The sequence below is a fragment of the Paroedura picta genome, chromosome 3 (genome assembly GCF_049243985.1).
Source record: "Paroedura picta isolate Pp20150507F chromosome 3, Ppicta_v3.0, whole genome shotgun sequence".
Classification (NCBI taxonomy): Eukaryota; Metazoa; Chordata; class Lepidosauria; order Squamata; family Gekkonidae; genus Paroedura; species Paroedura picta.
In genome coordinates, this window is record NC_135371.1 from 24,929,178 (window position 1) to 24,951,684 (window position 22,507).

Below are 22,507 nucleotides of genomic sequence, written 5' to 3' on the forward strand. Positions count from 1 at the left end.
CCGTGGCGCTGGCGGGGGAGTTGCTGCTGCTGCTGCGGCTTGGCAGCGCGGCGAAGCATGGGCCCAGCGGCGATCGCGGCCCAGGCTCCGCCGTTCGCTGGGCGGGCGCCGCCTGAGATCGCGGCGCCGCTTCCTCCGTTGATGGCGGCTCTTCCGGCGGAAACAGTCATGGCGCCATCGTCCATCACGCCGCTGCCGCCGCCCGCATCTGATGTAGGATCTCGCATCAGGCCGCCGGGCAGGGAGCCCCTGGCAGCCGCGCTCCGCGCGACTGCTGGGGACTCCCTGCCCGGCGGCCTGACGCGAGGTCCCACATCAGATGCGGGCGGTGGCGACGACAACGCGATCGACAATGGCGCCATGACTGTTTCCGCCGGAAGAGCCGCCATCAACGGAGGAAGCAGGGAGCTCCCGGAAGGTCCCACATCGACGGCGGCGGCGGCAGCGACATCAATGGAGGAAGCAGGGAGCCCCCGGCAGCCGCGCTCCGCGCGACTGCCGGGAGTTCCCTTGGGCGTCAGGCCGGGAGCAACTGCGAGCCGCGCTGCGCGCGGCTCGCAGTTGCTGGGAATCAGAGGGACCAATCGGCAGGCGCTTTGCGCCTGCCGATTGGTCCCTCCGATTGTCTGTCATGAGGAAGGGTCCAATCCGGACCCTTCCTCATCCCGGACACATCCCGCCCCAGGAGGGCTTACAGTTTTATTTAGTCCGTGGCGCCCGTGGCGCCACGGGCGGTGTACAGATATTTACATACTACCCTCCCTGGAGGCTTAGGTTATTAAGGTGATTAAAGATAAACCATGTTTGTTGTACTGGGGAGCTTGGCTGTTCTATGCCTGGGACAGCCCACTCTTGTCCTGGAAAAGCATACTGATTTGCATAGCCCTACCTGGAATGAGTGGAGGCGTGACCTAACCAGTTTTGGAGAACTTTGCCCCACTGAAGAGAACTTAGTTTGGCCCCAGTTTAACCAATCCAGACTGATAGGTAAAGACAGTCCTAGAGTGAAGATATTCCACCCAGCTTACTTGCTACCATCTCAATTCAATTAGAAATACAGTCTCAATTCAATGCTTCCAGTTCCATTTGGAAGGTCACTTATGTTTTCCGGTGCTACCTTATTTGCAGATAGGCTGCCATTAAAATATCTCAAACATCAACACTGGCCTTCAGCTTTTCCGTAAAAAGACTCTTAAACACTCAGTTAACTCAAATACTTTATTTGGACCAAGATTTAAAGGTTTAAATTATTTACATTATTGTTCAACTCAACAGCCTCATTTCTGTAATAGTTCATTAATGTACATACTCTATTTAAACTAGTTTACAACCCTTTATAAAAATGTACTATGTATTCTCTTAAGACTGTTTCTTGGAAAGCAGGAAGGAAAACCGTGCTAACACAGCAGTAACAGGTTAAAAGTATAAAAACATACCAGCCCTAGTTTTAGATGATTCAACTCAAATATTATTCCAGTCAGTACTAGATAAGGGTCTGGCTTGATTATGTGCACAATTCCACGTGCACAGAGGCCATTGTCTTATTTCAAGAGTTTTTATGTATTGTAACCAGCTCCTGAACAATGTGTTGAAGGTTTTGTAGAAGGCAACATTTCTTCCTATATGCCTTATTATACCAGACCCGAATCATAGACCATATTCAGATCACATTAAAACCTCTGCTTGTTTGTTGTGCTTACATACCCTTACCTTTGCATATGGAACAGGACTGAAATATCCCTGATTAAACAAACCTTGGATCAAACTCCAAGGTACTGCGATGTCTGAAAGCAAAGCGGAGTTTTGTTTTCTTATTGATTTTGGAAGGAAAACTTCCAACCTCATCACACACATTTGAATGCTATGGTAAATTGGAGTTTAAGGTTTCCCCAAACCAGGAAAGCTTCCATTCACGTTCTAAACACAAAGAGAGATAAACACAAGAGTACCCTAAACAAGCCAAATTTCGTGCCCATCACTAACACAAGTTTGCCTGGACATCTGAATGCTGCCATAGGTGCAGCTACACAATTCTGCCAGAACAAAACAACAAAATGCATCTCCAGGCTATGACTAAATCCTCTTTCTTGTCATATCACTTCTTACACCAATACTATGCAGGTCATTTTCCACATTCAAAGTGATTACATCTATGGCTCTATATGCACAAAAACAGCTTCAAGTGTTTTATGTATCTATTGACAAATGCAAAAAACTCCAAAAGCAGATCAGTAAGCACACATTTCTACAGGGGGAGACATCAACATAATGCTCACACTTGCAAGATGCTTTTGGCAGGTACAGAGACACAGGATGAACTAATGTGGCCTTGAAAAATATTAGGCAAATGAACCTGCACAAACCAATGACAGCAGTGGTGTGTTTTTGAACTATAAAGTGCATTTAAAACTTCAAGAGAGAAATACCACTTATAACTTGTTGACTGTCAGAGGTTAGTATGATGAAGAGGAGCAGATGTTATATGGCAAGACTGAACCTAAATTTGGATTCTAAAACTCATCAACACTTGCAGGCTTTTCACTGGTTTTAAATATGCTGTATGTTTGCAAGAATGGGCAGAAGTTTCAAAATCATCCCAGCACTGGGAATACAGGCAGGGCAGTGCTAATGCCAAAATCTATTCTCATACTAGAAGGGCAAGCTTATAATACAGCAGTTTGAACTGCATTTTTTTGAGCCAAAGAATTCTATTAGAATTAACTACATGTCTGGTTGCATGCTAAAAAAATACGAACTTCTTTTTACCAGTGTTGGCCTGTGGGGAATGTAGCACTTTGAATCAGAATGATGTGATCACGTGCTTCATTAAGTTAAATGCTCCTACATACAGAAAAACTAGTGTATCAGGGAGAAGCATATGCTAGAACCACACGCCGCCTCCCCCCAAATACAGTGGCTTGGATTGACTGGAGCTTTTCCATAGGTGCAACAGTGTCTTGCCAGAGACCCTGATTTTCTTGCCTCCTCCCCCTCTCCCTGCAGCAGTATGAAATCCAAAACTTTTTCAGGCAGGACAATTTTTTGACATGGGGAGAATCAAACGACTCTGCAGATATATTGGATTGGGGAAAATGTCTCCAGAATCAATATACAGAATTATCAGGGAACTGGCAAGTAGGAAGAATCACCTGATATGTGAAATCCACTCTGTGAAAATGTGTATTTATGAGCAAATGCAATTTCATTTGAAAACAGATGTTTCAATTTCTGAACAAAAGGTTTTTTATTTTTAAAGAGGAGTAGCTGAGGATTCGTTTTCTAATGTATTAACCATACCTTTCTGCAGAACAGCTGTTTAAGGTTAAGTTTATGGAGATCAATTTTTTACCCACAGTAAGTAGAACAGCGCTCTGAATCCTTCAGTGAATCATATCAATGGACGTTTGCTGCCTCATTTAGGCTAAGTTTCTGGAAAGGCAGTTTAAGGTGCTCTGATTGCTTTTTTTCCTTCTAACTTTTTTTAAATTACAGGAAACAGTTTGAAACATCTAGTTTTATCTGCGTTTAAATTAAAGTGCATTAACGCACACTTAACAAATGAGATCGGGGGGGGGGGGGAGTAACCATTTCAGAGTGTGAATATATAAGCATCTTTTCCCCTTCCTTCCTCAAAAAATTATTCAGCTCTGCATCATCTAACTGAATGCCATTAAAGAAGCTAAATAACCTTCTCTAAATGGCAGTGTATTAAGCTTTAGGAATGCAACCCCATAGGGGAAATGGAACCAAATACTTATCAAATAGGAGGAAATTTGGTTTCTTTTTTCAGTATAAATAATTGGGGTCAAAGGCAAACAATTGCCTTTGTGGGCAACATAATATGTAACTCTACCTGGTTAGGTATCATAGTACAAATCCAAGTGTTAATTCATTTGCTTGCTCTTTAAAGTATTAAAAGAACCCATCCCTTCTGTTTCAGTAATGTGCTTGAAATCAATCAATCCATTTAATAAATGATATTGTTCTTCCATTTAGATGAATATCAGGATGTCAGATAACTATCAGAAGAATTATTTAGGCACATTCTGCAACAGCTGCAATTAAGAACTCCCTGCTGAGTGATTATTCAATATTAACCTGTCGATTTATGTGCTACTGTACAGATGTAAGATACCCTGCCTTTTAGTCTGCGTTAAGATAAAGCCATGGATATAAGATTTATTTTAAATATTTCACAAATAATTTAACTGTCAACAGTCAACCACCATGAAAGCATAACGATTCTTCCAACATATGAGCTCTACAGCATAATCATAGTACAGAATCTTTACAAGTCATCTAAATTTACATGAATTCCCTAAAGTTTAATGCAACATTGTTTTCAAATGGCAACTTCAACAGTAATTAACAGTGTCTTTGCTTTAGAAGTTCATCAATTTGAGTCTTGTACATGTTTTTCACATCTTCAAGGTCCAACCTCAGTTCTTCTGCCTCTTCTGCTTTCTCACCATACATCTGGAGAATAGTATTATATCTCTGATCCAGATCCTAGAACAACATGACCTGTTTGTTACCAACTTGCTGTCAATAGTTGCAACAACAAAAATGATTAACTTTATTTATCTATAATTTAATTTATAGACTGCCCCTCCCCAATGACAGGCTTGCGGCAGTTTCTATAAAATTCTAAGCACATAATAGTTTGCTTTGTAGCCATTGCTATGCAGCTGGTCATGGTAGAAGTAACAATATGTCCAATAGAACAGTGGTCCCCAACTCCTGTTCTGGGGACCAGGACCCGTCTGTAGATCAGTCAGTACCGGGCCGTGGCTCCTCGTCCTCCTCCTCAGCTGCTGCCTCGGGGGCTGCTCTGCCACTCTGCCGCCGGCTCACCTTTGGTGCTCTCCAGCGGCCGCCATGGCTGGGGCTCCCCCTCAGCATGGCACTGCGCAGCTGCTGCTGGCAGCGGCCTCCCAGTGAGCGGCGGAAAGTCAGGGGCGCCGGCGGGAAAGCAAGTGGAGCAGGGGCTCAGGCGGTGGTGGCAACGTCCCTCAGCAAAAGACTACCCCCTCCCCCCCCCCCCCCCGGGCCTCAGTAAAATTGTCAAGCATTGACAGTCCCCGGTGATAAAAAGGTTGGGGACCACTGCAATAGAGGGAAGCCTCATATAAGGGGAGGGGAGGAGAGGATACTGGTCCATATTAGTCAAAACATTATAGATATAGTTAAACCTCCTGTTAGTTAATCTTCTATTTTATGCTACTATCGATCTGGCAGCTGGATCCTGTTTTTATTTAAATTATTCATACTTTAAAAGCTCTGATGGGCTTAAGGGATGTTTCGGAGCCAAAGCCAAACCTCCAGCAGTTTTCTTATTTTTATTGGTGTGTCAAGAGTGTGCATGTGAGAGAAACTACATTGTCCCCAACAGACAAGCACTGAAAATTCAAGTTTCATGAGGGATCGAGTTGCCAGAACCCCTCTAGCCACTGGCAGGGGATAGGGTGGTAGGGTTGCCAGATCCAGGTTGGGAAACTCCTGGAGATTTGGGGATGGAGCCTGGAGATGACTGGAACCTCACTGGGGTACAATGCCATCCAGTCCACCCTCTGAAACATCTATTTTGTCTATAACCACCCACCACCACCACCCACTAACTGTAACAGATCCGTTTGTCATTACTGACCTTAAAAAGCAATTTCTCAAATTTTACTAAAAAGAAATTACTACCATTTTCCAAATAAGATCCATTTTTTCCCATTGCAGGGATCTGATTCAGTAAACTGTCCTTCAAAAGCCTTTTAGCTTACACAGATTGCAAATTTATACTCAATACCGAATATATATAGTATAAATAAATAAAATACACCTATTATTATTATTGTTGTTAATTAAATTTATATCCTACCCCTCACTTGCATCTCTGGGCAGCTAACCACATTGTTAAAGTACAATACAATATGATAATAAATCCTACCCTTAGTTGTGCACGTAGCTTGGGTATCTCCTTTACTTTTTCTTCCAAGTCATCATTTTGATTTGTTAATTTTACCAGTTCTTCTGCCATTATTGATCGAGTTCTTTCAAGGTTTCCAATTTCCAGCTGAGATAATAAGTACTTCACAATTAGATTTTGATGATCATTTACCAATGAATCCTGACTCAATTAAGACATAAAGGGTTATTACTTAACCAAGCATAATTCTGGAAAAAGCGAGTTAATTCAACTGCACAATATGTTTTCCTCCATCTGGATTAAATTTAGATGACAGTGAAGTGAAAATTGGTGGGAGGAACATAAACAATTTGAGACAAGCAAATGACAGCACATTACTGGGAGAACACTGGGACAGCACATTACTGAGGACCTGAAACAACTGTTGAATGTTAAAGCAGAAAGTAGGATTACAGCTGAAATCAAGAAGAAAGTAATGACTACTAAAGAATTACATAACTTAAAGGGTTGATTATGAAAACAATGAAATTGTTAAAGATTTTCTGTTCCTTGGCTCCATCAACTAAAAGTGAGACTGAAACAAAAAAATTAGAAGGAGATAGACCCTTAATTCATACCACTGTATTCCCCATTATTTTATTATGTATGTGAAAGTTGGGTAGTGATGAAAACTGGCAAGAAGAAAGTTGATTCAGTGGAGAGTTCTTGTATTCCCCATTATTATTAGGTATAGATTAGGTATAGATGTGAAAGTTGGGCAATGATGAAAACTGAGAGGAAAAAAGCTGATTAATTTGAAATGTGTAAGACGAGAGCTTTACAGATACTATGGACACAAAAAAGACAAACAAATGGGTTCTAAATCAAATATTTCTGAACACTCTTCAGAGGAATTCTGGCAAAACAAGAGGGGGGGAGGAGGGAGTGATTAGATACATATTACGAGTAATATTGCTTGTGGTGGAACATGTTCCTGCATACATACATGAACAGGCATATGTAATACTAAGGTTACCTGCAGATGAGAAATTTCTCCATCACGTAATTTTAACTGTGACTGTAGATTTTCAATGATACTTGAACCTGCTCCCATTCTCACTGCATCGTAGAGATTGCTCCCACTTGCAGACATTGATCCGAAGGAATGATCATGAGAGTCATCCTGTAAGTACGTGAGACTTGTGAAACTGGGTACTAAAAGAATTTAAGGTAGAATGGTGCTAAAAGAATAGGAAAAATGGGCTGGATCCGGATGATAATTTCTGCTGATGGAAAAAGGAGGGCTATATTTACCAATTCCCTCCTTCCTACTGCAGACCTCCCATTTTTCCCTCCCTGTGCCCCAGAAGCAGCATTTCAGGGAATTCTGTGAGCTGCAGCAAGAGAAGGGAGACAGGAAAACTCTGTTGTAATAAGAAACATTCCTAATAGCAGAAATATCATTGGGATCCCGCCTAATGATTCTACAATCAAAGTTATTTTAAAAATAAGGTGATGACAAAAACAATCTGGTGTAGAGGATAGAATACTGGGCTTGGACCTGAAACATTGACTCCAAAGGCCTGCTTATCTGTGGATCAGTTACTTTATCTGTCACCTTAGCCTAAATAACAGGTTGTTATGAAGATAAAAATAGGAGAGGGGCACATACAACACTTTGATGTCCTTGAAGAAAGTGAAGAAAGGCGGGAAACCAAAAAAAAAATTAAAACTAAATTTCAAAAAAGTCTAGGCAATAGTTGCAGCAAAGATATTTCAGTGGTTTGCAGAATTAACTGGAAAATTGGGCTAAGGTAAAATTTAAGTACAATTGGAATTCTTATGGGACTTAACCATATTCTATCACAAATGTAAGCCACTCAAACAAAACAGCGCCACATAACTACTACATAGTACTGTATAATTACTTTCTGTTGGCATTCCCATATTCATTCCTTTAGATATAATTCAGGAGCAAAATCACTTTAAGCATTCACATATTTGCCTGACAATTTAGCTGGATACAACTAAAATACTAACATAAAGAAACCGTGATTGACAGTAAATTACACTCATAAGCAGCAAGTGCAAAAGTATTACTATACCTGGGATATGAAGGAGGCCTGGAGGCCCGCCATATCAACCCCACTTACAGAGCTTGAACGTGACAGCGTTGGAGTACTTGAGACAGTTTCTGTTGTGGACAGAGTAAATAATTTGCGTTCCTTGAGGGAAATACATAGTATCCAGGGAAAAAAAGGGAAAAAAAACAGGGATCAGTGTGGTTTTCTGAATGAGCACAAACTCATGTTTTGCTTGCATCAGGATGAAGGTATAGTAAGCGTGGGTTCTGCTCTTACAATCTGGATGGGCAAAATTAAACAACAGTCTTATTATTTATTTATTATATTTATATACCGTCTTTATAAATTATTCTCCTTGAGTTTTGTGGACTAGTTTATTAAAAATCCTAGTATTTACACAAGAGAATGAAGCCTTGAAGTCTCACAAAGTTCTCAATTCTATAAGTACATTCATAGTTGTGGCTTGAGGATTAACTGTATATCTGTCAATTCAAGGAATCCATATTATTTTATAAACAGATTAAGATACTGGTTGCTAATCTTTAACCCACTATCAACCACCAAGTATAGAAGATAATCAAATGCCCCCAAGCCACAAGGGAAAAATAGGTCATAATAAGGATACTCTAGTCAAGGTATTTTTAATTACACTGGTATATTAATGATCTACGTATTATATATGCAAGGCATGTGTTCAACAAGACTCATGTGCCTGAAGGCAATCCGCCATCTTCTTCATGCCAAGCTAAATTCCCATTTGCTGCATGCCACTTTTTTAAGGGCCTGTGAGAGAGATGCAAGGTCTGATATTTTATCTACAAACTGGTATAAAACTCCTCAACTCCACTGGTTGTCAAAAGCCAGTGCAAACAGGAGAATGAGGCTGCTTAAAATCCCAAGTTCTAAATAATCCTATGATTTGAAGATTGCCTCCTCAGGGCAATATGACTCTTGGTAAAAAGATTATTATTTTTTTTTAAATCATGCCCCAGTGAATATATTTTAGTCAATGGGGATGAGGATTAACCTTTCCTAAATGTAATCAAGAAAAAAAAATAGAAAAAACATGAGGACCAAAGTAGAGGTTCACAGTCAAGAGGACCAAGGAAAGGGGAAGGAGGAAGACATGCACAAAAAGCACTGGAAGCAGATTCCCAGAGAAACCAAGGCTACAAAACAAAGTATCATGCAAACACATGAAGTTGCCTTGTACCCAGGTGGAACCAGGATCGGAATAGTACCTTTTCTTTTGCTGTTTCTTGTGCAAAGACCGCTTTCTTTTTTTCTTGTTCTACTTTCATTTTCTCCATTTCTAACTGAGTAGCTAACAGTGCCTAAGGAGAGAAACACAGAAGTCTTAACTCAGTGGGAACTCTATATTATACTAAAACCATATTTTATCAAGAAATTAAACAAACCTTTTCTTTCTTTGCATCTTCAACAGTTTTAATATACTCTTCTTTAAGATTCTCAAGCTCAACTTCATACCTGCGTTAAAGAGAAAGAAAAAGTCTGTAGTGGAAAAAATCAATAAAATGCATTTCTATTATGAGTTCATACAACCAGAATTTTAAGACAAAAGCAATTCATCCCTGTTTCCGTCTCTGGTTATCCACAGGATGAAAAATCTGTATTGTTAGATCACTGGCTTTGACAGTTTTATTTCTAATATGTTCTTGTGATACAAATGGTTTCGAGGGGTTTGATTGGCTGGTTTGGCAGAGAGTTATCATATGGCTGTGTTTGGATGCTGTGACACAGTTTACTAATGTAACAAGATTAACTTTTGCTTATATATTCCTACCGTTATGATGGTCTGTTCTTAGTCTGACGAAGAGTGCTTGCACTCAAAAGCTCATGCCCTGAAAAAATTGTTGTTGGGTCTTAAAGGTGCTACTGGACTCTTTATTGTGCTACTTCAGACCAACACGGCTACTCATTTGAATCTAGTTTTGAAAGCAACAGATAATGCTAACATTCCACAATGGCTAAAAAAAACCATGCATATTTCCTAGAAAGTATACATTTTAAAAAGTAACTTACCGATTGTTTTCATTTTCCAGTTTCCTAAGTCTGGTTTTCTCAGTTTCTAGCTGAGCTTGTAGGCGGCTATTTTCTTGTCTGAGGAGACTATTCTGTGATTCAGCAGAAGATAACTGGATTTTATTGGAAAGAAGTTCTTCTGTAGCAGCTCGTTCTCTCTCCATCTGGGCTGCTAGAGCAGTCTGCGATTCCCCTAAGAACAACAAATATGCATTGTACCACTAAATATTACATTTAGGCATCTATTGCTTAGAATAACAGCAAAGATACTTAGCCTTTTCCATAAATTTAGATACGTTTGCATTACTACTAATTATCTGAAAGTTTCAATGTTGAATGACAGACTATATGTTTATTTCACTCTCCTCCCTTACAAAGTAATTCGGCTTACATTCCACTTTGAACATTTCCTCTAATCCTAGTTTTTATCAAACTTTATTTACAATGATCAGGGTTCAAAAAAACCTGTACAATTTGTTCCAATTTTGAGCATGCACACACAGCACACAGATTGTTCCTAAATCTTGGGGATTTTGTGAGGTAACATTTGATATCTGTAACATAAATAAAGCCGAACTGGGGTGGTGGAAGGACTTGGGACTCATTGCCTACCTGACTGGCCATCCATCCAATGGACGGCCAATCAGGTAAGCTGTCCCACCCCTGGCTGCATCCCCCTCCGTCTTCTTCCACATGAAAGAAGTGCCAGCCCACAGCAAGCCAGGCAGCAAGCGGGAGCTGGGAGGGAGGGCCTAGCACTGCGGGCTTGGATGGCAGAAGGGAGGGAGCCTGCCCCCACCAACACTCTTCCCGCTCTGAGAAGGCCTGCCTGGGTGCAGCCTCAGAAGGCCTGCCTGGGTCAGGTGGTGGGGAAAACCTATCACCCATTGTATTTTTCCTACAATGGGCTTTTATGCTAGTTGTATGATGAAACCTGGGGCCACACACACAAGCCTTGTCTATGGAAGTTCAGTTTGCTCATGCACATGCAAATCCTAACCAGTCAAATCAATGCACTTTCAGGTTCAAGATTTTCAGCTCTGCAGCTCAAGGCGGGGGTGGAATGGTATGGTACATCTCCATCTCATCATATCTTGGAAGCTAAGAGTGCTCAGTACTTGGATGGGAGATTGCCAGGGAAGACTGTGCAGAGGAAGGCAATGGCAAACCATCTCTGCCCATCTCTTGCCTCAAAAGCCCCATTGGCCTTTGGGTTGACTTGTTGCTACTTGATGGCATGCAATAATCTGTACACCGCCCGTGGCGCCGCGGGCGCCACGGACTAAATAAAATAGTAAGGGGTTCTGGGGCGGGATGTGTCCGGGATGAGGAAGGGTCCAGATTGGACCATCAGAGATTGGATCCAGATTGGACCATCAGACAATCAGAGGGACCATCAGACAATCAGAGCGAAGCGCCTGCCGATTGGTCCCTCTGATTCCCAGCCCCAGTAACTGCGAGCCGCCTGAGGGAGCCCCTGGCAAGACTCCAGCCGCCGAGAACCTCCAGCCGCCGAGACTCCAGCAAGACTCCAGCCGAGGCAAGACTCCAGCCGCCGAGAGGGAATCAGGGCCAGGCCGCGCCCGCGCGGCCCAATCCGCGGGCGCGGCCGGGCGCGGCCCGATCCACGGGCGTGGCCTCCGAGAAGCAGCAGAAAGAACCAACCCCCCCCAGCCGCAGAAGATCAAAAAAACGAAGAGGAGCCGCCGCAGCCCAGCACACCACGCCTGGGACTCCCCACCAAAAACCACGAGACGCCGAGGAGCTGCCACCCGCCTCCTCTTTCAGGTAGCCTGTCCCTTGCTCTGTCCCTCGCCTGCCCCTCGCTCTGGTCCCTGCCTGCTAGCGCCCATTGTCTTCTGGATACAATGGGCTTTTTTACTAGTTATTAATAATCCTAGTCCTAATGCATTGCTTCTGGAATTCTTTTCTGACTGATGACTGATTGAGCTGTATTCTGTATTTTGTAATCTGTTTTCAGTGAGAAAAGCAGGTTATAAATGAAATTATTACTGTTAACGATGATACTAAGCCCACATGTGCATGCATATGCCTAGATGAACACATGGATGGTTACATTCTGAAACATTTATTTGAATCAAGTTTTTTTGAAAAAAAATACAGAAATGTTAATCAAAACTCTGCCTCTTAATTTTTTGCTTTCAGTGGGAATTCATGGTGTTCTCATTACATGAAAAATCCTTCCTGATCCTTCTATAAAACAGGTAACTTTTTGCCTTACCCAGCCTATCAGAAAGATTTTTCTCTAGTTTCTCCCAAGATGTGGTCTGTGCACCCAAGGTCACCTGCAGGTTTTCTATTTGCCGCAACAGTGGCCTTGTAGCAGAGGTAACACTTTGGCTGAGCTCCTGATTGCGAGTCTCTGCTTCTTGAAGTCTCTAAAATCAGAAATGGGATAAATGAAGCCCTAGAACAGCAATAATATTAACATTTACGTTTGCCACATTTTAATATGCAAACTATTTTACCAGAACCAATACTAGCTGTCAATATGTTGTTTTAAAGTAGAGCTGCAAGTAGTATCCTATAAAACTATATGTGTAAGCTATATGTATATTTTTAAAGCAAGATTTCTTGCCAAGAGAAGCTTAATTCTTGGTTTACATAAATTCTTAATTCTTCATACTTACATGTTACCTTGGGCGTCTGCCAAGACAGACAAACAAAATAATAGCTTTTGTTTATAAATAATGGATAGATATATAAGCCTTCGCCTCTAAGGCCCTAACTAACAGCCTAACTAACAGGAAACGCATTCCATAGATGAGGGGCCACTTTAGAAAGCTTTCTGGTAGCAACCAAGTTGGGGCACACAGAAGAGGACCTTCAGCAGGTGAGATGGAAAATGGAACTAAAGAACTAATGAAGAATTGTCCACATCAACAGCTAAACTAGAGTTTGGAGGAACAAATGGAAGATGATCTTAATCCACAACAAGGGGAGCTCCACCAAGCCATTCATCTGATAAACAGAGATTCTGACATACTGCAGTGGAGGGAAGGGAGTACAAAAGATGGAACGTCTTCAGAACAAGGGACAAGTTTTGAAAACCACTGTATTAAATGCTGAAGAGTACTGAGATAGGGTGGACACCAATGGCCTTGCTCTCTTAACTGTCTACTAAGAGAAATACATTTGAAACTTCCAGTGGCAGCCAAATAAAAACCCCAATATGGTGAATACAGTATTTTCACACAGATAAGAAACCTCAGCTGTGTGGTTCGATCTATTCCCCTTTTCACTCAGAGTAGCAAGCGTCTTGAGGGAAAAAAATTATTGGAACAAGTCCCAACCAAACTGGAGCTGATGGAATGGGGGAAGTAAGAGTTACCTGTATGCCTCCATGAGTGCCTCCAAGGGAGTATACATCTAGCTCTCTAGCTAGCTCAACAGTATAGCCTTCAGACACAATAACCTTGTTCAAGCTTTTAAAAGACCCTAAACAAACTTTTAAAATTCATTCTTGTCGGCTTTACCTTGCAAGAAAAAATAATAATAATAACCCTGTGAATAAACATAGTTCTAGGGGTATTAAGAAGGCTCCATACAGTTTAACACCATACAGAAGTAATCACTAGTGTACCTCTTGCAGTTCAGCAATTTCTTGGCGGAAATAATCTTCCTTTCTAGCCGTCTGCTGCTCTGCACGCTGCAGGGCCAGTCTTAAATCTGCCACCTGTGTAAACAGGAATGAAGATACACTACATTTCATTAAACACACAAAGCCTTTCATCCATATATCAGTGATATATTGAAACTTCACTTTGCACTTACAGAACTGTAACGTTACACTTGGAACAGAGTATTTTAAATTGCTGCACAAAGTAAATAAGAACTGACAAAAAGAAATTCTTCAGTTAAAGCATTAAGTATATAAATGCAACTTACTTTACTCTGGTCTAAATCTGGTTCCTTCATAACGGCATTTTGGTAAAATGCTAATTTCCCTCTTATCCACGGTGCTCACACTTGCAGCATTTCAGGAGCTGCATTTATGAGCAATGATGGCTCAATGGACTGATATTTTGAGAAGCCTTACTAGGTACATGAAGCTTGCCACACGGTTTCACATGGGGAAACAATGACTGCTGCCCCTGCGCACTGAAATCAGGGCACTGACAGAACCTAAACAAGTTCCACAGGGCCTGCAAAAGGAAGCTCCTCCGCCAGGCATTTGGTTGAGGTCGACCCAAACCACCACTTCCAGTTGGCCCCCAAGCTCCCCCCCTACGACTGACATTAATCGGTTTTACCCACTGGGTCCCAGTAAGAGTTGAGCTAAGGCTCTCGCAATTTCTATTTTATGTTATTGTTATGATCTTGTTAAGTTATTATTGTTATATTGTTATTACTGTTACTGTTACCTGTTACCATATGTTAATTGTATCTTTTCCTGTTTTCTGTAAACCGCCCTGAGCCCTCGGGGTAGGCAGTATATAATAATAATAATAATAATAATAATAATAATAATAATAATAATAATAATAATAATAATAATAATCTACTACTGCCTTGCCTTACATTTAGATAGCTCTGATTCTGTGCAATTTAAAAATATGCCTTTCATCCATCCCAGGTTGGCACTCATTGTTCTCTAAGTATTTTTTAAATTGCTTTGAGAGCATTGGTTACCAAGCTTCAGCCAAGCTCTATGCAGTAGGATATTTTGCTACACTGTTCTCTATTTTGGTGATGCTGCTTTACTGCCTGTATTAGTACACCCTCCAATTTTGTTGGTTCAGCATAGCAGCCTATTCTTCCTGCATTCTTCTGATTGTAACTTCCCTTGATTTTCAGCAAGAAAGGCAGTCTATAAATTAAATAAACAATTTTTGTGTTACTGTGGTCCAAGTCTTAAATGTTAGAGAACATTCATCATATCACATTTTGTTAATAAAAACATGTACATCAGTGGTTGTGCCCAACCTGAATTGCTAAAGCTTCTTGTTGCTGCTGAGCTTCCTCTTGGGCCTTCTCTAAAGCTAAGCCAAGCTCCTCTTTAGCTTTCATTTCACGACTTAAGGCTGCTTCTTGGGCTTCGCTGTCCTTTGTGGCATTAGCTTTGTGAAGATCTGCAAGGTCTCTGAAAAATAATGGGTTTAGAACATGAAAACATCTACATATTTTGGAATACAGTTAACAGTATGCTACTGAACAAATTTAAATACCATAATAAAATCTGAATTCATCTATTGTCACAGAAGCACCTCCTACCTATAGGCATTGTCAAGGGCTGCCTGGACACTCCGGTTCCTCTCTTCAAGCTCTTCCACTTCCACCTGGAGTCTGCTAAGGTCTTTCTCCTGCCGTTCAACCAAACTATTTAGCTGCTTAATGCTCTCCCGGTGCTGTTTTTCTACTTCCTCTTTGCCATCCAATACCTTTTACAATAGAAAGCAACCACAGTCTATCATTGTGAAACAGCTTCCCATTTACAAGCATTCTAAATCCAACTCTGACCAAGAAACTGGAAATAAAGGGTCTTCTGAAATCCTTATTGTGAATTTTAAAAACCCAGCCAGATACTTGGGGTTCACAGCTTGCAAGAATGAGACAGAAAACAGTAATATGTATGCAGTGTCTAAGAACTAGACCAGCAGCTGCATCTGCATTGGAGGGGCCTCTCCTCCCTTTCATGTGTACCGTTTGATGACACAGGATAAGGATCTGGATCTTTTTAAGTTATGCCTTCAAAACTGAGTTTCATGGCTGGTGTACTTTTACAGGTTTTATTTCAAGAATGAAATCCTACTGCTCCTCAATGGTCTATATGGGCCAAACATGGACTTCGGCCTTATCTTGCTGTTGCTGTCGACTTTACAGTATTTTATAAATTAGTGTTTATTCATTTTTATTTCAATCTCATCCAATCTTGGGAAGGCAGGATATTAATATTTTGATTAACCACTCAACTAAATTAATGTGAACTGGGTCACAGAAAAGACAAACTGCAGCCCTAAGGGTACCTAGGTGGTAGCTAAAAGTTCATCTGACCTGTTTCAGATGCTGTAATTCCTCTTCCAATTCCTTGATTTTTTTACTGTGTTTTGTGTAAGTATTTTCTCTTTCCTTCTCCTTTGCTCTCAGTTTCTTGATGATGTTGGAGTTTTGCAACTGCTGTTTGGAAAGCTTTTCTCCTGAAGAGAAAGATGGATCTTAGTGGCTGACATCAATGCATATTTATCATAGGCCTATGACTTTCTGCATTACAATTCATAAGCAATTTTTGGTTTAAGAATCCACCTGTTACCATGAAAATCAATAGATGATAGGGACTTAAATCAAGGTTTTTCAGCTTCAATAGTGAGTGATCAAGCAAGATTTAAACAGCATTTATCTTCAAGGCATCTGTATATCAAGGATATACAAGACACTGAAAAGTTTATCTCAGTTTACCTCTTTCTTCTAAGATATATTTCCAAGCCAACTAGATTACCAGAAACACAAATACAATATGGCTGAAGTATTAGACTGTATATTAAAAATAGGCTCTACAAAAGGTTCCAGCTGCCCCCCATCTTCCATCTGTGCTGCTGTAATGAAGGATTTATGAAAGCCACTCTTCCCTCCCATTTTCTATCACTGTAATTGAAAGGTATTTAAGTGAAAATAGTCAAGGGGAGTGGTGGAGGACAAACCTAACTCTTCAAGTTTCCACAAAAAATAACTTTCATATGCTGATTCTTCAGATTGCTATGGTTTCACATTGAATTATTATGTATTTGTTGGTTTGACTGGTTGGTCTATTTAAGCCAACATTATTTTTTGTGGTCCATAAACCATTTCATTTTTTTCCCTGGAGAAGAAACAGAGCAATGCCTAAAATTAATAACATTTCCTCAAAACAAAGGCGCTCCTTAACATGAGTGCTGTATTCAAAATGCATTTCCAACAGCACACATGTAATGTAGGCAGACAGTTGAAGGACTCTGTAGAACCAGTTTCCTATAATCAAATTTTGGGGATTAAATCCAATGAAGGCACTTGGCAACAATGAACTTTCCAACTCTCTCTCCCTGTAGTCCCCGAGACCTCTGAAAAGCTGATGCTAGAGGACTTGGGATCCATGTGGCCAGGAAGCCATACAACTCAGCAGATACAAGGTAGGAAACAAAGCTGTACAACAGCCTCTCTCAACATTTTTTTACTGTTGAGAAACCACTGAGAAATTTTCAGGTTTCAAGAAACCCCAGAAGTGGTGTGACTGTGCACAATACGGTTGGGAAGCAGAGCTGTGCACACACCCACCTTGGATTCCCCCCCCTTTCCATTCCCTCCAGGTCGATCACTGGCCATTTTGGGAGGAGTGGGTGGGTCGGCATGACCATATATGGTCATAGTACCTTAATTCTTAATATATTTAGTAATTTTTTACTAATAGTAATTAATTCTTAATATATTTAAAAAATATATTAAACAACTCCCACCCATTCAGGAAACCCTTCTAGGGCCATCAAGAACCCCCAGGGATTCACGATACTCTGGTTGAAAAAGCCTGCTGCAAAAGATCATCCCCACCTTACGCCAACAGTATCTCTTGTGCCAGTGGAAGAAAGTATGAGCAATCTGCATCAAAATCCCCCTATACACTTCAGCCTCTTGAGCCACAAATGCCTTTTTTGTCCATGTGGGCCCAGCCTCAGCTGTTCAGTGGTCTCAGGAGTTTACTAGAGGAAGGAGGCTGGCAAGAAAGATTCCCTTCTACTAATGCCTTTAGTCTCATTCTCTGTTGGATTCAACCCAACTGAATGTTACCTCATACTCACCTTCTTCCATCAACCCTTTAATCTGTTCATCCCTCTCTTTTAGTAGCTCAGCAGTTTCATTACTGTTCAGTCTAGTTGCTAGTTCTTCCTTGAGAGTCTTTACTTCCTACAAAAATAATGAAATTATTTAGTACAGAATTTTAATTTTTGTTCATGACTTTTCAAACTTCATTTCAAACCACATACGTTTGTTGAGAAACAAGTTATTCAATAACCTATATTTTGTATTTTCTAGGATGCTGAAAACACCAAGTGGCACACTTGATACATCTTTATTAGTCTGTGGGTGAAACAGAATTACAAACAATCTTTTATACTACAGGAAAACCTTCAAATATTGCTTCCATGTTAAATCTAAGAAAGCAGAAGTATTAAAATTCTTGGGGAAGGGGATTAAAATCAATACTTTTTGACTATTCAAACCAAATTTACCTGAAACAGTCAAACAATTCAAGGTTCAAACTACCTTGGCCAAACTATCATGTTGGTTAAAAAAAAAGTCAACCTACATCCAAAGCCCTTCTGCTCTATAATTAAGCATACTTTCCCCTTGCTCTTACTTATCCTCCTTTATCTTCAAGCAAAAGCATGAGTGTTTGCTAGCTGAAGTGAAAATTCCTCTATGATACCGTCTCAGACTGCACACAGCACATTGCCCCAGACGTCTTATACTGTACTGTTTCCATTTAGAATACATGATGAGGATACAATGATGCTGAGGCTCAGGTAACAAGCCTGTAGAAGACCAACAGGATTTTCAAACTTTTCTTGACCATACAGCTGATTCCCATGCCATATTTCTCTTGAGGAATTTGGTTTGAGGAAAGGAAGGTTCTGCTCCAGATTGACTATGGCTAAAGCAGACTCATGGAACTAGTTCCACTATTCTTTTCATTCCTGAAATAGAGGAAGTGCAGGGGGTTGGACTAGAATTGTAGTCCATGGGCATCTGGAGGACCACAGGTTGACTACCCCTGGACTAGATGACCCATGAGGTCCCTTCCAACTCTATGATTCTATGAAAGGGAGTCAACTGCCATTTGTCTTTCCTTGAGGCCAGGAGAGATGCAGGCTTTTGATTGGGGCCGGGCAGCAAGGGAGATCCGCCCCCCCCCTCACAAATGTGGTGGTTGCGTGTGCCGTCAGCCCCCCCCTTTTTTTTCTTCCTTTTAGTGGGGTTATAAGAGCCTCTTGTGGCGCAGAGTGGTAAGGCAGCCGTCTGAAAGCTTTGCCCATAAGGCTGGGAGTTCAATCCCAGCAGCCGGCTCAAGGTTGACTCAGCCTTCCATCCTTCCGAGGTCGGTAAAATGAGTACCCAGCTTGCTGGGGGGTAAACGGTCATGACTGGGGAAGGCACTGGCAAACCACCCCGTATTGAGTCTGCCATGAAAACGCTGGAGGGCGTCACCCCAAGGGTCAGACATGACTCGGTGCTTGCACAGGGGATACCTTTACCTTTTACCTTTACCTTTAGTGGGGTTATGGAAATTGGGTTAGTTGCATGAACCTGGCCGCCATTCTTGTCTTGCCTTGTTGTGATTAATATACTATGTTTTATTGTTCTTATTACTGTTTTTAGGGGATTGATTTTATGTGACCCGCCTCTAGCCTCCAGGGGGAGGCGAGATATAAATTAAAGGATAATAATAATAAAATTATTATTATTATTATTATTATTATTATTATTATTTTAAAACTGTCTTTCCACTCAGGAACTGCTTGGCAACTTGAACTGGAGACCAACACCGGCACAACTTTTCTGCTGTGACAAAGCCTGAGAATTCCTTCTCTAGAGATTTTTCTACAGACTGTATTCACCTATGTATAACACAATGTTAATGTCTTTATTTTTTTTAAGTCAGAACAGAGCTTTTTAATTTTACTGCATTGGACCATGGAATTGAACTTACTGTCACATACACTTAGAGGCACCAGCATCCGCTTCATTAGATGCATTCTTCAGGATGCATCGATATTTGATATTAGGTGAATTATCTTTTATGACAGGTATTACTTTAGCTCATAAATTATTGCTGGTAATTGATTGCTGTGCCTATTTTGCATGCCTCTGACCTTTGAGAAGAAATGTCATGGTCATTTCATAGCTGTTTTTGTCCCACTTTTTACAATTTGCTTATATGTGTATCCCCAGTGACAGAACACTACATACAGTTGGTTAAGTAGGTTCCAGTTCATGAAAACTCATGTTCAAAAAATCTGTTTATGATCATAGAATCATAGAATAATAGAGCTGGAAGGGACCTCATGGGTCATCTAGTCCAAAAGCCTGCACTATGCAGGAATACATGCCACAAAACATTTTCATATTAAGATCTGGCTTCCTGCTACTTCACAGGGACTTGTATAAGTGTCAGCTTCCCCCCACCTCCCTGCAGTTGAGGATGCGGAGACTGGATGATTAGGATTATGCCATCATTTGTTGTTTTTATTGTTGACCAATTGGTTATTAATTGCTGTAATTTTACTGTTCATTGCTATGGATTTTAGGGGATGGGGTTTTATGTGAGCCGCCTCGAGCCTTTGGGGGGAGGCGGGATATAAATAAAATAACAACAGCAGCAACAACAACAACAACAACAACTTTTTCTTCTTCTGTTATGTGAGTTCAAGAGATTCTGTAACTATAGAAACAGTGTTCAGATAGTGGAGAGATTACCTTTTTAGCTGTGTCTCTGTCTTTGCATGCTAACTGGACCTTCTTCTCAGCATCCGCTATCCGCTGAGCAAACTCCTCTTTAAGAGATGAAATGCTACTGCTCTCTTCTCTCACTCTGAAGATTTCACTAAACATAAAAGACCCCTGTAATTATGAATATGCTTGTAATATACAGACCACACACACATCTTTCTGTTTTTGAAGGCAAAAACACCCGAGGAGCAAGGAGGCACTATTTGAGTACTTTCCTCCTGCAGCATTCTCTTTAAAGAGCCTAAGTTTGAGCTGCATTTGCATAAAATAATGAACACAATTGGAATGTATTTATTTTCAGGGGGGTTTATTTATCAGTGGTAGCAGAAGGTGTTGAAATCATTGCTGAAGGCTGGCTCCATCCATGCAGGAAGATCCACCCAGCAGCTTACAAAGGCAAGCCTTTCCCATTATAATGCTCTTCCCTCGAGATCAGAGCAGAACTCTCACCAGGTTCTGTAAAAGCATCCCTTTTATCTGACAGAGTATGGAAATACAGTGGGCATATGATCAAAACCAATCTCGAGAAAAATTAATGGGGGAGTGGAAAAATGTGACCCCAAAGGTTTGAGTTTCTTCAGGTTTGCTCATAACAATTCATAAAAGCCAAGTATAATCACTGCCAGATAACACATAAATATTTAGCTTCAGCAATTAAGGCAGGCTCCATTCAGCGCTGTATTACAGTACTAAAATTCAGTCACCTTATCAACTTTTGTAATAGGCTGCTATAATCCATTAAGCCTAAATACACAAAAAGCTATGCATACACAGAACAACCAAATGCACACATTATTCAAGAAACAGCAAACAGGATCACATTGTTTGTATATAACTGGCACAGGCTCAATATGACCGCTGTTGACACTTACTCTTTCAGGTTATCATAGGCTTCTTCGAGGCATGCCTTCTCTTTACTGACATTTAATAGTCGATTTTCCCTTATCTCCAGCTTCTCTGTCAGTGAATCAATAATCTGAAGAAGATTTCAGAGATGAAAAGACTGGGACAATGGCGGTAAGATTCCTCTCATCAGCAATGTATAAAGAAAGCCTGAAGTTTCTCTCAACTACTTTCTTTAGTAACATAATATCTGACATCTTACAATGCCGATTCTTTTCTAACTTTCCCCCAAAGTGCTACATTTATTGCATCCATGTTTGTTCTGCGGCGGATCCAGTAAGCATTTCCACAGGTCCCTGTGGGGTGTGACTTCTACAGCTCCACTTTCCTACAGCAGCCCCCAAATTCCTGGGGGAAGTGGGGACCATGAGCCAGATTTCAAGAGGAAGCACAGAAGTTGCTTCACCTGTGGAAACTCTACATTGTAGCCGACCATCAACCTATAGTAAATATCTGGTCTGCTCCAGTGACTTGAATTAGCACCATAATAAGTAGAAACCATCCACTATAAAATAGATACCAAATTTATTTCTAACAGGACAGTTTTCTAACACAGATTACTGCTCCTGGACGTTAAGCAGACTTGGACAAAACGGTAACACTTTATGCATATTCTAATATAACAGACTGGAGTCATGACTGAATCGATGCATATAAGTTAGAGAAAACTTTCTCAGCTTTTTTACCGTCGAGAAACCCCTGAAACATTCTTCAGGCTTTGAGAAACCCCAGAAGTAGTGCGATTATGCAGAATACAGTTGGGAAGCATGGCTGTACACATGACCACCCGGGATCTCTCACCTTCCCACCTCCTCCAGGCCCATCATTGGCCATTCTGCAAGGGCAGGTTGACATGACCATATATGACCATATCACCTGAAATGTTTAACAAATTTTTAAAATTTGAGAAACCCGTTAGAGCTACAGATGCTACTTAACAGTACAATTGAGCAGCCTTTTCTTACTGCCAACCTCGACACATTGTACAGAGAGAACACAGCCACACAAGTACAACAAATCAACAAGCCTCATGCAGAGCATGATTCAAACACTCCACCGCTAACCTGCCACTGCTGCACCCCTC

General features: G+C 41.0%; 1 protein-coding gene across 1 annotated transcript in view; it reads right to left on the reverse strand.

Moving 5' to 3' along the window:
• Nucleotides 1–1,204: 1,204 nt before the first annotated feature.
• TMF1 (TATA element modulatory factor 1) overlaps nt 1,205–22,507 on the reverse strand; it is a 29,802-nt gene continuing 8,499 nt past the window's right edge. The window contains exons 3-17 of the mRNA XM_077325130.1: nt 21,393–21,496; nt 20,488–20,614; nt 17,811–17,916; nt 16,039–16,181; nt 15,259–15,425; nt 14,971–15,127; nt 13,628–13,720; nt 12,266–12,422; nt 10,024–10,216; nt 9,399–9,468; nt 9,222–9,314; nt 8,002–8,121; nt 6,933–7,079; nt 5,939–6,064; nt 1,205–4,509 (exon numbers count right to left, since the gene is read on the reverse strand). Of these exons, the coding sequence (XP_077181245.1) occupies nt 4,366–4,509; nt 5,939–6,064; nt 6,933–7,079; nt 8,002–8,121; nt 9,222–9,314; nt 9,399–9,468; nt 10,024–10,216; nt 12,266–12,422; nt 13,628–13,720; nt 14,971–15,127; nt 15,259–15,425; nt 16,039–16,181; nt 17,811–17,916; nt 20,488–20,614; nt 21,393–21,496 (1,947 nt within the window). The 3' untranslated portion in view covers nt 1,205–4,365. The remainder of the gene's footprint in view (nt 4,510–5,938; nt 6,065–6,932; nt 7,080–8,001; nt 8,122–9,221; nt 9,315–9,398; nt 9,469–10,023; nt 10,217–12,265; nt 12,423–13,627; nt 13,721–14,970; nt 15,128–15,258; nt 15,426–16,038; nt 16,182–17,810; nt 17,917–20,487; nt 20,615–21,392; nt 21,497–22,507) is intronic.